Source organism: Pristiophorus japonicus, chromosome 15 (assembly GCF_044704955.1).
Source record: "Pristiophorus japonicus isolate sPriJap1 chromosome 15, sPriJap1.hap1, whole genome shotgun sequence".
Lineage (NCBI taxonomy): Eukaryota > Metazoa > Chordata > Chondrichthyes > Pristiophoridae > Pristiophorus > Pristiophorus japonicus.
The window spans coordinates 115079035-115094662 of NC_091991.1; the positions used below are offsets into that span (position 1 = coordinate 115079035).

The following is a 15628-nucleotide window of genomic DNA, read 5'->3' on the forward strand; positions in this document are numbered from 1 at the left end:
TTCACATTTCTCCACATTATATTCCATTTGCCATGTTCTTGCCCACTCACTTAGCCTGTCTATATCCCCTTGAAGTCTCTTTGCATCCTCCTCACAACTTACATTCCCAACTAGCTTTGCATCATTGGCAAACTTGGATTATATTACATTTGGTCCCCTCATCCAAATCATTGATATAGATTGTGAATAGCTGGGGCCCAAGCACCGATCCTTGTGGCACCCCGCTAGTTACAGCCTGCCAACCTGAAAAAGACCCGTTTATTCCTGCTCTCTGTTTTCTGTTCGTTAACCAATCCTCAATCCATGCTATTATATTAGCCCCAATCCCATGAGCCCTAATTTTGTTCAATAACCTCTTGTGTGGCACCTTATCGAATGCCTTCTGAAAATCCAAATACACCACATCAACTGGTCCCCCCTTATCTATTCTGCCAGTTACAACCTCAAAAAACTCTTAACAGATTTGCCAAACATGATTTCCCTTTCATAAATCCGTGTTGACTCTGCCCAATCCTATTATTCTTTTCTAAGTGCCGCGTTACCACATCCTTAATAATAATAGATTCTAGCATTTTCCCTACTACTGATGTCAGGCTAACTGTTCTGTAGTTCCCCGTTTTCTCTCCCCCTTCTTTCTTAAATAGTAGGGTTACATTTGCTACCTTCCAATCTGTGGGAACCGTTCTAGGATCTATGGAATTTTGGAAGATCACAACCAATGCATGCACTATCTCTATATCCTAGGATGTAGGCCATCAGGTCCAGCTGTCAGTCCCATTATTTTCTCCAGTACTATTTTTTTACTAATACTAATTCCTTTCGGTTCTTCATTCTCGTCTGACCCGATACTCCACTATTTCCGGGAAGTTTCTCGTGTGTTCTTCCATGAATACAGACACATAAAGTATTAGCTTAATTTCTCTGCCATTTCCTTATTCCCCATTATAATTTCTCCTGTCTCAGCCTGTAGGGGACCCACATTTACTTTCACTAAACTTTTACTTTTTACATACCTATATAAGCTGTTGCAGTCTATTTTTATGTTGTAGTGAATGGTGAGACATAGCGGAACCCCCCCCCCCCCCCCCACCCTCACCCCGCAATGGTGATGAGTGTGAAAGGAATGGCTTTGGGCATTGTGGGGATGCTTTATATATTGGTGTGGGGTGGTACCAACCTGGCGCATCATGTCAAGTGAATGTGGCCTTGGTGAGGGGCAACCCTGGCTTCCCGGGCAGCAATGTGGTCATGTGCTGATGCCCTGTGTCCTGTTCAGCATCAGGTGATTACGGAGAAATTTAGTGTTGTGGTTGGTGTGTCTGGTGATGTTGGGGCTGATCATGGTGGGATTCTAAGGACCAAGGTGAGATTTTTTTCAAGGGCACCGATGCTGATGGAATAGATGGCAGCTGAAGTTGAGATGACAGAAGCAATTTATCAATGTGTGAGAGGTTGTTCCAAGGAGGTGACAGTGGATAGAAAGTTTACTCCAAACACTTCTAAACTGCATAAAGCTCAAAAGTGACTTCCAAATCCTGAAGGCTCCAGCTTCTAAGATTGGAAAGTGAACAGCTGTGCAATGGTAGCTTTTACACCACTTTTGCAGCTGTCACCTATTCAAAGCAATGGAGAGTCACTGGAAACCTGATGTACTTACCAGACATGATCCCCAAGCGACGGGAACCTCGTGAAAAAGTTGGAAAAATGGTGAGTAGGTGGTAGAATGCTGCTCAACTATCTTTAAAGACCCTTTTAACTATCTCAATTGGCTCACAAGCCGCTTAGTGCTGGGTCTGTAAAGCGCAGGCAGACCTGGCACTTGGCAAACTTACACGGAGGTGGGTTCAGAGCGGGATATCGCCCCGTTGTCAATCTTTTAGATTTTGACAGCGAGCCCGCCTCTGAACCCACCCTCTGAGCGCCAGCAAAATCCAGCCCCATGGCACTGTCTTGCTTATTGGCAGATACTCTTGTGGCATTGCTAATGCACTCAGCCTTTGGAATGGTTTAAGGTCAGAAATACTATTTGAAGGCTGAGGCTTCAGCCTTGGTGTGTATTCACAGGGGGAATCCCATTCTCCGCCCCCAAGCTTCTGCCAGTTGGGCTCCCCACCTAGAGATGGCAGCATTGGTAACTGGGGAAGGTGTAGTCACAGAGCCAGGAACGGACTGGCAGCGATGAGACACTCGGGACAGTGATGCAGACACCAATGCATGAAAAGACTCTCTGCAAGTGTGGTCTAATGTGCAGCATGGTGAAGAACGGCGATGCTATCGGGCCTGGGCTACACACCCACAATATAGAGATATACAGTTTACCCAATATGGTGATGAGCCAAAGTGTGCTGGAATATCAAAGCCATTGTTTAGTAAAGTGAAAAACACAAAGATACCATCACCACCCACACGCGGAGGTTAAACACACATGGTGGTTACTGTAAGAATGCTTTAACTTTATGAATGAAAAGTCAAAAGATTTTCCACAACAAAAGAAAGTCTTTATTGTTTTTTATCCTGTTATAAAATGCAGGATGTGATAAAAATGGGATTACAAATCTAAAGAATAATTAAATAAATAATAAAAATATATATAAAAGTGTCAATAAAGGATCTGCTGCAAACTATTTTAGGACATTGTATATTAAGGATAATAAAACTGAATGGTACAACATTGAAGACCAAAGGAAATTGTGTATTTCTGGCCTGTCGAACTGATCCCAGTTAGCTGTAAACATTCTATACACAAACTGGGAAAGCCCGAGGAAATCCCCAGGGTAATGAGAGTTCTCGGATATCTCTATAGTCTGGTTACTAGTTGTAGCCAGCAGTCTCCAGCTTGGGGCCATCTTAGAGTGAGCTCTGGGATGGGCTGTCAAATGTAACACTGTCAAGTGTAACACTGTCAGTTACTTTGCTCAATGGTTTCCCCTGCTCGAACCAGCTCAGGAACAGCAGCGGCGTTGATGTGGCACAGCGCAGTCATATCGCTGCCTGCAGCCTCTCCTCTGCCAGTCAGCACTTAGCCTCTTTCTGAGTCTGACAGGAGCCTTACAGATGACACACCGATTCAACTCTATTTGTGATATCACAGTCAAAGTGAGTGATACTCAGAGTATCCTGCAATACGTTATTTACAAAATGTGCTCCCTCCATCACCAGGGTTTGTGCAATGCGTGTTGGTGTCACTTGTGTTGTCGGGGACTACCAGCCAGAAATGAAGCAACGAATGCCCGAGAGGTTCATGTCCAGTGGGGAGCAGGGACGCGACTCAGTGAAGGTGAAGTTATTGGTGTACAGTGTTCCAGTCTCATCTTTGGGTTTCTTATAAACGTGGGCTGGCGGTGTTCCTAAGGCAAAATCCTGAGTTCTGGATCGCTGGAACAGACTGTCACTTGGTAAAAGATATTAGTATAAAAATGGATTTGGGTTGAACTCTTTGAGGGTTGATTTGTAGAGTTTGGAGATCAGTCCTCCGGGTCATTGTAAGGCTCCTCAGCTACATCTTCTTCCACCTGGTCTCCATCCTCTGCACTGTTGTGTCGGACCCTCTCCACTGCTATATTGTCCTTTACTGGGACACCCACCGCCTTGTAAACAGCGTCAGTGATCCGTTGGTTGATGTAATAGGTCACATTGACCGAGGGCAGTTTCTTGGCCATCTCCTCCATGTACTTGTAGGCCTGAAACATTGTCAGCCCGTTAGCATTAGGGCACAGTACACAACCGTGCTGGCGCATTCCATGAACAACAAATGTGATCCCACTCACCCCATTAGCCAACGGCAAAGGCAATTCTGTCAGGCTGTCACAGGCTGCTGGAATTCTCTCTCAGAACCACCTGTCTTCCCACCTCCCTCCCTCCAAGACTGCAAAGGTTTCCGTAAAATCTCTTCAGTTTGATTATGGTCTGCACTGAATTATTCAGATTTTACATTTAAAAATTGAGCATCACTGAATAAACCCAGGGATAATAAATATAATTAAATTCAACCCAATAGATTCATTCAGCTGCCTCAGCATACTCTCCGATTCTCTCACCAAACCCTTCCGAGTTCTGTAAAACTACTCCTCACCCACCCTTTCGGTCTCTTCCCGTAACTCTCCCGTGGGCTCCATGTGGAGTCGCACGTTCCTTTTCCCCTCTCTGTAAAGTGCCGTGGGATGTTTTGTTGTGTTAAAGGTGCTCTATAAATTCCAGTTGCTGCAAGATTTCTGCACTCTATCCTTGGACCTGCTGGTGTACTCACCACCTCAAAGTTCCCCTGCTGTGCCTGGTGTTCCACCAGGAGCGCGTACACATCGCCGGTTCGTACAGCTTGGTCCAGCTCGGGCTCCATCAGCAGATTCTCGCACTGTTTTAAAGCCTCCTTTGGATCCTCTTCATACAGCCTAGGGAAATCACAGGGTTAACCCTTCGTACAGCCCAGGGAAATCGCAGGATTAACCCTTCGTCCAGCCCAGGGAAATCGCAGGGTTAATCGTTCGTACAGCCCAGGGAAATCGCAGGGTTAACCCTTCGTACAGCCCGGGGTGAGGTCACAGAGTTAACCCTTCACAGCCCAGGGGAATTACAGGGTTAACCCTTCATACAGCCCGTGGGGGAGGTCACAGGGTTATTCCTTCACAGTCATGGGGAATTACAGGGTTAACCCTTCGTAAAGCCCAGGGGGAATGTCAAAGGGTTTAACCCCTTCACACAGCTAAGGGATGGTCACAAGAGCTGTACAATTCTAAAGAGACTAGAGATATTGGGAGCAACACTCTAGGAAGTTTTGAAGCAATACCATTTTTAATTGCCTGTACCTGTGTTAACATATTTGCTCCAGTCAAGATTAAAGTCCATTCAGTGAAACGTTATCTGTGATGAGGGAGATTGTTCTTGTTACGTATGTAACCCTTGGCAACCTGTATCATACTACCACCAGAGGGCCTACCTGTTGGAGTCCCAAGGGATCCCAGCATTCCATGGGAGCACTGTATATGAGCAGGCCTCCCATCCTGTACCAAAACTCTGGAGTTTAATTAAAGGAGCTAAGGTCACACTTACTCATTGCATACAGTACTCAGTTATATCATATTATGATGAGCATAACAGTTCTAATGGGAGATATGTAATGGCTAAATTTGTCACCATGAAATGTGACGACATGCATGCCCTCACCTTCTGATCTGTACGAATCTCTTCACCATTGTCAGCTTGCTCTGCAGCTGTCCCAGCCGTTCCTCCTGTTCACTTTGACTCCTCATCTTAGCTTTGGTCAGGCACTTGTAGGCCTCTGTCAGGGCTCCTAACGCTTTCTCATAGTTCTGGTATTCATCAATCTCAACCTGATGCACACAAATGGAAACAAACGGATATACAGCAGATAACTGGCATGAGTAAAGTAGTACGTCTAGCTGTGTTAATTATTCTACTGTCATAAGACAATCCCCCCCATGACAGACGCCTGCTTTTACTTGGTCCCATTATAACTGGTCATGTTTGACCAGGTCGACATAAAGAAAAACAGGAACAGAATTTGTCCCATCGAAGCCCCTCCTTCTGGTACACTCACTGTCCCATCGAAGCCCCCCCCCTCATACACTAACTGTCCTATAGAAGCCGATCCCTCTGGTACACTGACTGTCCAATCAAAACCCATCCCTCTGGTACACTCACTGTCCCATCGAGGCCCCTCCCTCTGGTACATTCACTGTCCCATCGAAGCCCCCCCCCCTCATACACTAACTGTCCTATAGAAGCCCATCCCTCTGGTACACTAACTGTCCAATCAAAACCCATTCCTCTGGTACACTCACTGTCCCATCGAAGCCGCTTCCTCAGTACACTAACACTCCTATCAAAGCCAATCTAGTGCACAGCAGTGCAGTTTTAATGTAACCAGATACTCTTAGTTGGGCTCTGGGGGCCAGATAAATATGGGAGGTCGGCTCGCAACACTTCAGGTGCACAGAGCCCAAAGAGCAGGGCTCCTGCAGCCTGAGCACCAGGATTACACGGCCAGCCCCAAGGGGCCAAGGGATTGTTCATTCACAGCAGCATCTCTCCCCTTGAGCGGTACCAAACAATCAGAGAATAAAGTGTACTAGTGCCTGGAGAATGGATCGACAAAGAAATGTTCGTGCTCAGTACAGAGTCTCCAGTGTGATCATTTCCAAAATGAAAACATACTTTCAGGATTCGAGTAGTGTCAGGGACACTTGGGTCAACATTTCCGGGTTTGGAGGTTCTGTCCAGGCTTCTCACCGGCTTCACAATGGAAATAACCGCACCTGCACAAAATATTGAATGGGCTGCTCAGCTAGCTAAAGGGCCCACGCACCAAAAAATAATTAAAGGGGACATTGCCTGGGATCGGAGGTGGGGGGAGTGTGGGAGCGGTGCTGATGTTGGAGGTGGGGAGTGTGGGGGGCAGTGCTGATGTTGGGGGTGGGGGGAGTGCGGGGTGCGGTGCTGATGTTGGGGGTGGGGGGCAGTGCTGATGTTGGAGGTGGGGAGTGTGGGGGGCAGTGCTGATGTTGGGGGTGGGGGGAGTGTGGGGTGCGGTGCTGATGTTGGGGGTGGGGGATGTGTGGGGGGGCAGTGCTGATATTGGGGGTGGGGGGAGTGCGGGTTGCGGTGCTGATGTTGGGGGTGGGGGGAGTGTGGGGGGGCAGTGCTGATGTTGAGTGTGGGGGGGCAGTGCTGATGTTGGGGGTGGGGGGAGTGTGGGGGGGCAGTGCTGATGTTGGGGGTGGGGGGAGTGTGGGGTGCAGTGCTGATGTTGGGGGTGGGGGGCGTATGGGGTGCAGTGCTGATGTTGGGGGTGGGGGGAGTGCGGGGGGCAGTGCTGATGTTGGGGGTGGGGGGAGTGTGGGGGGCAGTGCTGATGTTGGGGGTGGGGGGAGTCTGGGGTGCAGTGCTGATGTTGGGGGTGGGGGGGATGTGGGGGGCAGTGCTGATGTTGGGGGTGGGGGGAGTGTGGGGGCAGTGCTGATGTTTGGGGTGGGGGGAGTGTGGGGGGCAGTGCTGATGTTGGGGGTGGGGGGAGTGTGGGGGGGCAGTGCTGATGTTGGGGGTGGGGGGAGTGTGGGGGCAGTGCTGATGTTGGGGGTGGGGGGAGTGTGGGGGGGCAGTGCTGATGTTGGGGGTGGGGGGAATGTGGGGGCAGTGCTGATGTTTGGGGTGGGGGGAGTGTGGGGGGCAGTGCTGATGTTGGGGGTGGGGGGAGTGTGTGGGGGCAGTGCTGATGTTTGGGGTGGGGGGAGTGTGGGGGGCAGTGCTGATGTTGGGGGTGGGGGGAGTGTGGGGGGGCAGTGCTGATGTTGGGGGTGGGGGGAGTGTGGGGGCAGTGCTGATGTTTGGGGTGGGGGGAGTGTGGGGGGCAGTGCTGATGTTGGGGGTGGGGGGAGTGTGGGGGGGCAGTGCTGATGTTGGGGGTGGGGGGAGTGTGGGGGCAGTGCTGATGTTGGGGGTGGGGGGAGTGTGGGGGGGCAGTGCTGATGTTGGGGGTGGGGGGAGTGTGGGGGCAGTGCTGATGTTTGGGGTGGGGGGAGTGTGGGGGGCAGTGCTGATGTTGGGGGTGGGGGGAGTGTGGGGGGGCAGTGCTGATGTTGGGGGTGGGGGGAGTGTGGGGGGGCAGTGCTGATGTTGGGGGTGGGGGGAGTGTGGGGGCAGTGCTGATGTTTGGGGTGGGGGGAGTGTGGGGGGCAGTGCTGATGTTGGGGGTGGGGGGAGTGTGGGGTGCAGTGCTGATGTTGGAGGTGGGGAGAGTGTGGGTGGCAGTGCTGATGTTGGGGATGCTGGGATGAATGCGGGGGGGGGTGGGTGGAGGGGGTGATGGTGCCGGGAGTGCGGGGGTGGTGGGTGGGGGGAGGGGGTGATGGTGCCGGGAGTGCGGGGGGGGCTGGTGCTGGGACCGACCTTTGACTACAGTCCCGGCTGTCGTGCCATTAATAAGTTGCCTGTAACAATATCTAAGACATGGACCTGTGCACACGCATCGTAAAATCCAGCGAGCAGGTCCAGTGCCCGTCCCTTGGTGTAAAAGCTGATGATATTCTTCATGATTTCTGGATCTTTCCGCCAGTCCAAAGACTGGAGGTAGTTCGCTGCCATGATGTAAATCTCCTTTTGCCGAGACACTCCTGTGAAGAAAACAATCTTTTCTGTGTCTCCTGATTTCAGAAGCGCTCGCATTGCCTGGAAAACAAGAGAGAATATTTTACTTCACCGTGTGTGTTTCTGAAGCTCCCTGTTCCCAATGTGGCTGGTGCTGTCTGTCATGGAGAGATTATTGGGAATAAACGTGGGCCTTGTAGCAATGTTAGTTGCTCTACTATTTCATTTGTGATTTGCCCAGATCCATCACAGAGTGTAACTGAGTATAGGGAATCAAGGGATATGGGGACAGTGCAGGAAAGTGGAGTTGTGGTAGAAGATCAGCCATGATTTTATTGAATGGCGGAGCAGGCTCGAGGGGCTGAATGGCCTACTCCTGCTCCTAATTCTTATGTTCTTATAACCCGATCCTAAGCAGCGAATTGGACCCCTCATATTATTGAAACCAATGTGAAAGTATTAATGTGGTGTGCTGGAAATGCACAACAGATCACTCGCCATGTGTGAAGAGCAAATACAGCTCAACATGCCCGGTATGGACAAGCCAATAGAACTGAAAACTAAATGAAAAGCCGGCATTTTAATAATGTTAGAAAAATGGAGAGGCAAGGGAGAAGGGGAAGAGTCTCAACGGCCATGTTCAATACACACAAGGAGTAAAGGAGTTCAATATCCTGCAAACAGCTCAATATAAAACTGTTAGATGGTATCAAAGGTTATCAGTGAGGTGATGGCGAGGCATAAAAAGGACAGGAAAATAGTTCTGAGACCCACACAAAGAAATTGGAGAAAGAGAAAAACAATTTGCCAACACAGCAGATGTGTATTTACAACAGGGAATGTTGGTCAAACACACGAGTCCAAATGAAGACATGCAGTGCAGTTCTGGGCAGGTTCACGGGCATAATCTTCAGTGCTCAGGAGCTGCTCTCGAGAGTAAACCTGCAACTCACAGAATATTAGAATGTGATTGTACCGTGCAAGGAACTAATAAACAGGCTGCTAACTGAGAGGAGAAAACGCAGAGTCAATGGAGGATTGCGATGGGTACAGGATCTTGTGGGTACGTGTGAAGAGATGAGCTACACCAGCTGACGAGTTCAGCTTGGCTCAGTGGGTATCACTCTTGCCTCCTTGTCAGAAGATCTTGGGTTCCCGCTCATCCATCACCCCTGTGTTCGCTGCCTATGTCCTAACTCGCACCAAGTCCCGCTCACCCATCACCCCTGTGCTCGCTGACCTACATCGGCTGCCGGTTAAGCAACGCCTCGATATCAAAATTCTCATCCTTATTTTCAAATCCCTCCATGGCCTTGCGCCTCCCTATCTCTGTAATCTCCTCCAGCCCCACAACCCCCCCAAGATTTCTGCGCTCCTCTAATTCTGCCCTCCTGAGCATTCCTGATTATAATCGCTCAACCATCGGTGGCAGTGTTTTCTGCTGCCTAGGCCCCAAGCTCTGGAACTCCCTGCCTAAACCTCTCCACCTCTGTAGCTCTCTTTCCTCCTTTAAGATGCTCCTTAAAACATACATCTTTGACCAAGCTTGTGGTCACCTGCGCTAATTTCTATTCATGCGGTTCGGTGTCAAATTTTTATCACATAATACTCCTGTGAAGCGCCTTGGGACGTTTTACTATGTTAAAGGTGCAAGATAAATACACGTTGTTGTTGTTGTTGTTGTTGAAGTCCCCACTCCATAATCTGGGCTGACATTCCTAGTGCAGGACTAAGGGAGTGCTGCACTGTTGGAGGTGCTTTGAACAAGATGCTAAAGCATGACCCTGTCTCCCTAGATGTTAAGAATCCCGTGGCAATTACAGGAAGCGCTTCCTTCTTTTATCTTTACAGCATTTAATAGTTAGAACGTTGTGTCTGTGGCGGAGTAGGTTGGCCATGTGTGCACATTCCAAATAAATCTCAAAGCAACCAAATATGTCCCGGAGCTGAGGCTGTTGACAACACCGGCACATGTGCTTTAACAGTAAAATACTTTGCTCTGATCGCCCCTGAACAATACCAGTTGTAACTCAGGAATGCTCCCTGGTGAGTAAGGACACCGAGCACCACCTCACCTTGGTCTTGTTGCCAGCCTGCGTGTATTTTTTGGTTGCGAGGTGGTAGTTTCCCTGCCGCATGCAGCAGTCGGCGATACGCTCGAGCAGGTCACGACGGAACTCATCGGAGAGTTCCTTGGAATCCTTGGACACGGTCATTTTCTCCGCCAGGTCCTCAGTTATGGTCAGGTTCTGCTCCAGGCAGAGGTGCAGGGCCTCGTAGTACTGGAACAGGAGAGACAGGAACAGATGAAGCAGCTCCAGGCTAAGGAAGTCCCCCGCCAAACCACCCCCACCATAGGAAGGCCTGTGGGCATCGACGGAGGGACATGCCGTTCACAAGGCCGTTTTCTGGCATATTGCAAGAGTTATGCCCGTTCTTCTAGGCCAGAAATACTCCAAAAACATTTGTGTCAAGTTTCCCTGCTGTATTTTTCAAAATTGACGCCGTGCAGCCTGTCCAGTCGCCTTGGGGGGGGGCGGGGTGGAACCTGCTGTCTGCGCCCAAAAAACGATGTTGCACCTTTTGCGCATGTGCGAAAAAAATGCCGTTTTTGACGTTATTCCTATGGGCGCGCATGTGCAGTTACAGCTCCCAGTCTGCAATTGGCCATTTTTAAAGAGCCAGTTGTATGTGAGAACGTTGAGTGCTGTGCGAGAACAGTGGAAAAATCGGAGCTGCAATACAAGATGCAGCACGGTGCAAGGACCAAGGATTTCTTACAGGATGAAGTGGAGGCATTAGTTACTGTAATTGAGGCCAAATGACAGGAGCTAGACACCAGCAGAGGTCACATAAAAGTTTCACCAAAAGAAATGAAGAAACCCTGGAACCAACTTGCAGACGATTATTGTGCAATGGTGATCACCCCGAGGTCTGGAGACCACTGCAAAAAAAGTCACAGGACCTTGGTGAAGCAGTTAGTGTAAGTAATATTTTCATTTATTCAATGCAATGGGAATTGTAATGTAAATGTGACCAGCTGCATATGTCCCACCCAGCAGAAACACACCCTCTCTAAAAAGTTGTATTTTTATCTTTGCAGAGGAAAGTGGCATATAACAAAAGGGAAAGAACTCGAACAGGAGGCGGCCCGGCAAACCTGCACCCACTGACACCCTTGGAAGACAGGGTTGCTGCCTTGATGGGTCCTGCCCGGAGAAAAGCAACCACCACTGCACAAGCTGGGCCCATACTCAAGGGAGAGGGTAAGTCCTGCAAATTCCACAGTCTAGCTTTGCTAAATGTTAAGTACTGCGCGGGCTAGCCATGCTTCGGTTCATGGGGATGTCTCTGTCAGCTACGCTTCGGTTGATGCAATGTGCTATCATTCATCGTGGTCCTTCAAATCAGCCTGCTGCCTGCACTGTGTGAGCCTACTCATGTCACCCACCCTGCCCCCTCCTCTGCTGCTAACCATTTGTCTGTTCTGTTATATTTTGCAGAACTTAAGGCCAATCCTGGCGATGCAGAAGAAGATTCAGACGAGGACGAGCCTGAAGAGGAGAACATCTTCCAATCCCACCTTCCAGACCAAGAGCATTGGGGTTGTGGGTGAGGGGGAGGGGATGGATGAAGCTCCCACTGTTGTACTCACTTTTGAGGAGGTGCAGGTGCCACCCACTGAGGTGCCAGCCTCTTCCTTGAGTGGTTTGAGTGTTGGTGGGACATTACATGCTTTCTCCCCGTCCGAGGCTGCGGGTCCCAGTGGGGTGCAGCGAGGCACACCCAGGGCCCCACCGTCCCAGGCTGTGGGTCCCACTGGGATGCTGCGAGGCGCACCCAGGGTGAGGAGGTGAAAGAGAACTCAACCGCGATCTCCTGAGGTGCAGGATCTAACAGATATGGTTCAGATGATGGCAATGAGTGCGGAGCGCATTGACCTTACCTGATCACTCCTGGACACCATCAGTGGGATGGGTGATGAGGTATCGGGACTGTCGGGAGAAATAACAACACTCTCACGAGAAATGGGAACAATGTCCGGGAACATGAGGGAGGGAATGTCACAGGTAACTGATGCGCTGTCAGTGAACATGAGGGAGGGAATGTCACAAGTAGTTCAGCCACTCTCAGTGAACATGAGGGAATGTTGCAGGTAGCTGAGACATTTTTACTCAACATGAGGGAGGGAATGTTGGAGGTCGTTGAGACACTATCGGGGCGCATAAGGGAGGGAATGTCGGAGTTAGCTGTTGCAATAAGGGAACATGCCCAGACCCTGCGCCCATTGACAGAATCAACTGCCACTCCCACTCCAATCCCCAGACCAGCCTTTGGTGAGGCCCAAGCCTGGCCCTCCACGTTGCCGCCTGCTCTCTCCGCCACCCCCGCCTCCCCCCCAACAGGTGTGAAGTACCCGAGATGTTAGAAAGAATAAGCTTGATACCACCCCCAGAAACACTGCGCCACCACCTGCGGGCAGGGGTGGAGTCACCAAGACCAAGCGCAGCGGGAGGTCTTAGAATAAGGTGGAGGAGAGATGGGTACAGTCTTTCTTTCCTGCTATTGTTGTTATTATTATTGTTGTTATTGTTGTACCTGTTGTTCTCAAATTTAAAGTTTTTTTGTAAGTTATGTAAATTTACAACTTTAAAAGTTTGTGAGTGATCTTAGAGTTTGGAAGTGATCTTACATAAGAACATAAGAAATAGGAGCAGGAGTAGGCCACAAGGCACCTCGAGCCTGCTCCGCCATTCAATAAGATCATGGCTGATCTGATCATGGACTCAGTTCCACTTCCCTGCTCGCTCCCCATAACCCCTTATCCCCTTATCGTTTAAGAAACGAGTCTATTTCTGTCTTAAATTTATTTAATGTCCCAGCTTCCACAGGTCTCTGAGGCAGCGAATTCCACAGATTCACAACCCTCTGAGAGAAGAAATTTTTCCTCATCTCAGTTCTAAATGGCCAGCCCCTTATCCTAAGATCATGCCCTCTAGTTCTAGTCTCACCCACCAGTGGAAACATCCTCTCTGCATTCACCTTGTCAAGCCCCCTCATAATGTTATACATTTCTATAAGATCACCTCTCATTCTTCTGAATTCCAACAAGTAGAGGCCCAACCTACTCAACCTTTCCTCATAAGTCAACACACTCATCCCCAGAATCAACCTAGTGAACCTTCTCTGAACTGCCTCCACAGTAAATATATTCTTTTGTAAATATGGAAACCAAAACTGCACGCAGTATTCCAGGTGTGGCCTCACCAATACCCTGTATAGCTGTAACAAGACTTCCCTGCTTTTATACTCCATCTCCTTTGCAATCAAGGTCAAGATACCGTTGGCCTTCCTGATCACTTGCTGTACCTGCATACTATCCTTTTGTGTTTCATGCACAAATACCCCCAGGTCCCGCTGTACTGCAGCACTTTTCAATCTTTCTCCATTTAAATAATAACTTGCTCTTTGATTTTTTTCTGCCAAAGTGCATGACCTCACACTTTCCAACATTATACTCCATCTGTCAAATTCTTGCCCACTCACTTAGCCTGTCTATGTCCTCCTGCAGCCTCTTTATGTCCTCCTCACACATTGCTTTTCCTCCCAGCTTTGTATCGTCAGCAAACTTGGCTACGTTACACTCAGTCCCCTCTTCCAAGTCGTTAATATAGATTGTAAATAGTTAGGGTCCCAGCACTAATCCCTGCGGCACCCCACTTGTTACTGATTGCCAACCAGAGAATGAACCATTTATCCTGACTCTCTGTTTTCTGTTTGTCAGCCAATCTTCTATCCATGCTAATATATTACCCCCAACCCCATGAACTTTTATCTTGTACAGTAACCTTTTGTATGGCACCTTGTCAAATGCCTTCTGGAAGTCCAAATATACCACATCCACTGGTTCCCCTTTATCCACCCTGTTCGTTACATCCTCAAAGAATTCCAGCAAATTTATCAAACATGACTTCCCCTTCATAAATCCATGCTGACTTTGCCTGACCAAATTTTGCTTTTCCAAATGTCCTGTTACTGCTTCTTTAATAATGGATTCCAACATTTTCCCAACCACAGATGTTAGGCTAACTGGTCTATAGTTTCCTGCTTTTTGTCTGCCTCCTTTTTTGAATAGAGGCGTTACATTTGCAGTTTTCCAATCTGCTGGGACCTCCCCAGAATCCAGGGAATTTTGGTAAATTACAACTGATGCATCCACAATCCCTGCCGCTACTTCTCTTAAGACCCTAGGATGCAAGCCATCAGGTCCAAGGGATTTATCTGCCTTTAGTTCCATTATCTTACTGAGTACCACCTCCTTAGTGATTGTGTTAAGTTCCTCCCCTCCTATAGCCCCTTGACTATCCACTGTTGGGATATTTTTAGTGTCCTCTACCATAAAAACTGATACAAAATACTTGTTTAGAGTTTCTGCCATCTCCATGTTCCCCATTACTAATTCCCCGGTCTTGTCCTTTAAGGGACCAACATTTACTTTAGCCACTCTTTTTCTTTTTATATACCTATAGAAACTCTTACTATCTGTTTTTATATTTTGTGCTAGTTTACTTTCATAGTCTATCTTCCCTTTCTTAATTATTTTTTTAGTCATTCTTTGCTGGCTTTTAAAAGCTTCCTAATCTTCTGTCCTCCCACTAGTTTTGGCCACTTTGTATGCCCTTGTTTTTAATCGGATACCGTTCTTTATTTAGTTAGCCACGGATGGCTTTCTTTTCTCTTGCATCCTTTCCTCCTCACTGGAATATATTTTTCTTGAGAGTTATGAAATATCTCTTTAAATGTACATCACTATTCATCAACCATCCCACACTTCAATCTGTTTTCCCATCCACTTTTGCCAACTCTGCCCTTATACCTTCATAGTCTCCTTTATTTAAGCTTACTACGCTGGTTAGAGATCCAACTTTCTCACCCTCCATCTGAATTTGAAATTCAACCATGCTATAATCACTCATTCCAAGGGGATCCTTACTAAGAGATTGTTTATTAATCCTGTCTCATTACACAGGACCAGATCTAGGAAAGCCTGTCCCCTGGTTGGTTCTGTTACATACTGCTCAAGGAATCCGTCCCTTATGCACTCTATGAAGTCTTCCTCAAGGCTACCCTGACCAATTTGATTTGTCCAATCAATATGGAGGTTAAAATCACAATGATTATACCTTTTTACAAGCCCCCACTATTTCCTGGTTTATGCTCCAACCAACAGAGTTGCTACTGTTAGTGGGCCTATATACTATGCCTATATACTATGCCCACCAGTGACTTTTCCCCCCTTATTATTCCTTATCTCCACCCAAACTGTTTCAACATCCTGATCTTTTGAGCCAATATCGTTTCTCTTAAAGTTTGTAAGTGATCTTAAGTGAAAACTTTAAAGTTTGATACAAGAATATGTTTATTAAAGTTAAGTTAAGTACAAACAAATATTTGTTAAACTTTTGAATAAAATATATTTTAAACTTTAACTGAATCATTTACATTATTTGTTCCATTATTAACACAA

The 15628-nt window shown here is 48.1% G+C and overlaps 1 protein-coding gene across 1 annotated transcript in view; it reads right to left on the bottom strand.

The window, feature by feature from the left end:
• Positions 1-2483: 2483 nt before the first annotated feature.
• The window catches only part of ift140 (intraflagellar transport 140 homolog (Chlamydomonas)), a 215267-nt gene continuing 202122 nt past the window's right edge, over positions 2484-15628 (bottom strand). Inside the window, exons 26-30 of the mRNA XM_070900852.1 lie at positions 10176-10382; positions 7969-8181; positions 5161-5327; positions 4247-4388; positions 2484-3680 (exon numbers count right to left, since the gene is read on the bottom strand). Coding sequence (XP_070756953.1) covers positions 3465-3680; positions 4247-4388; positions 5161-5327; positions 7969-8181; positions 10176-10382 — 945 coding nt within the window. The 3' untranslated portion in view covers positions 2484-3464. The remainder of the gene's footprint in view (positions 3681-4246; positions 4389-5160; positions 5328-7968; positions 8182-10175; positions 10383-15628) is intronic.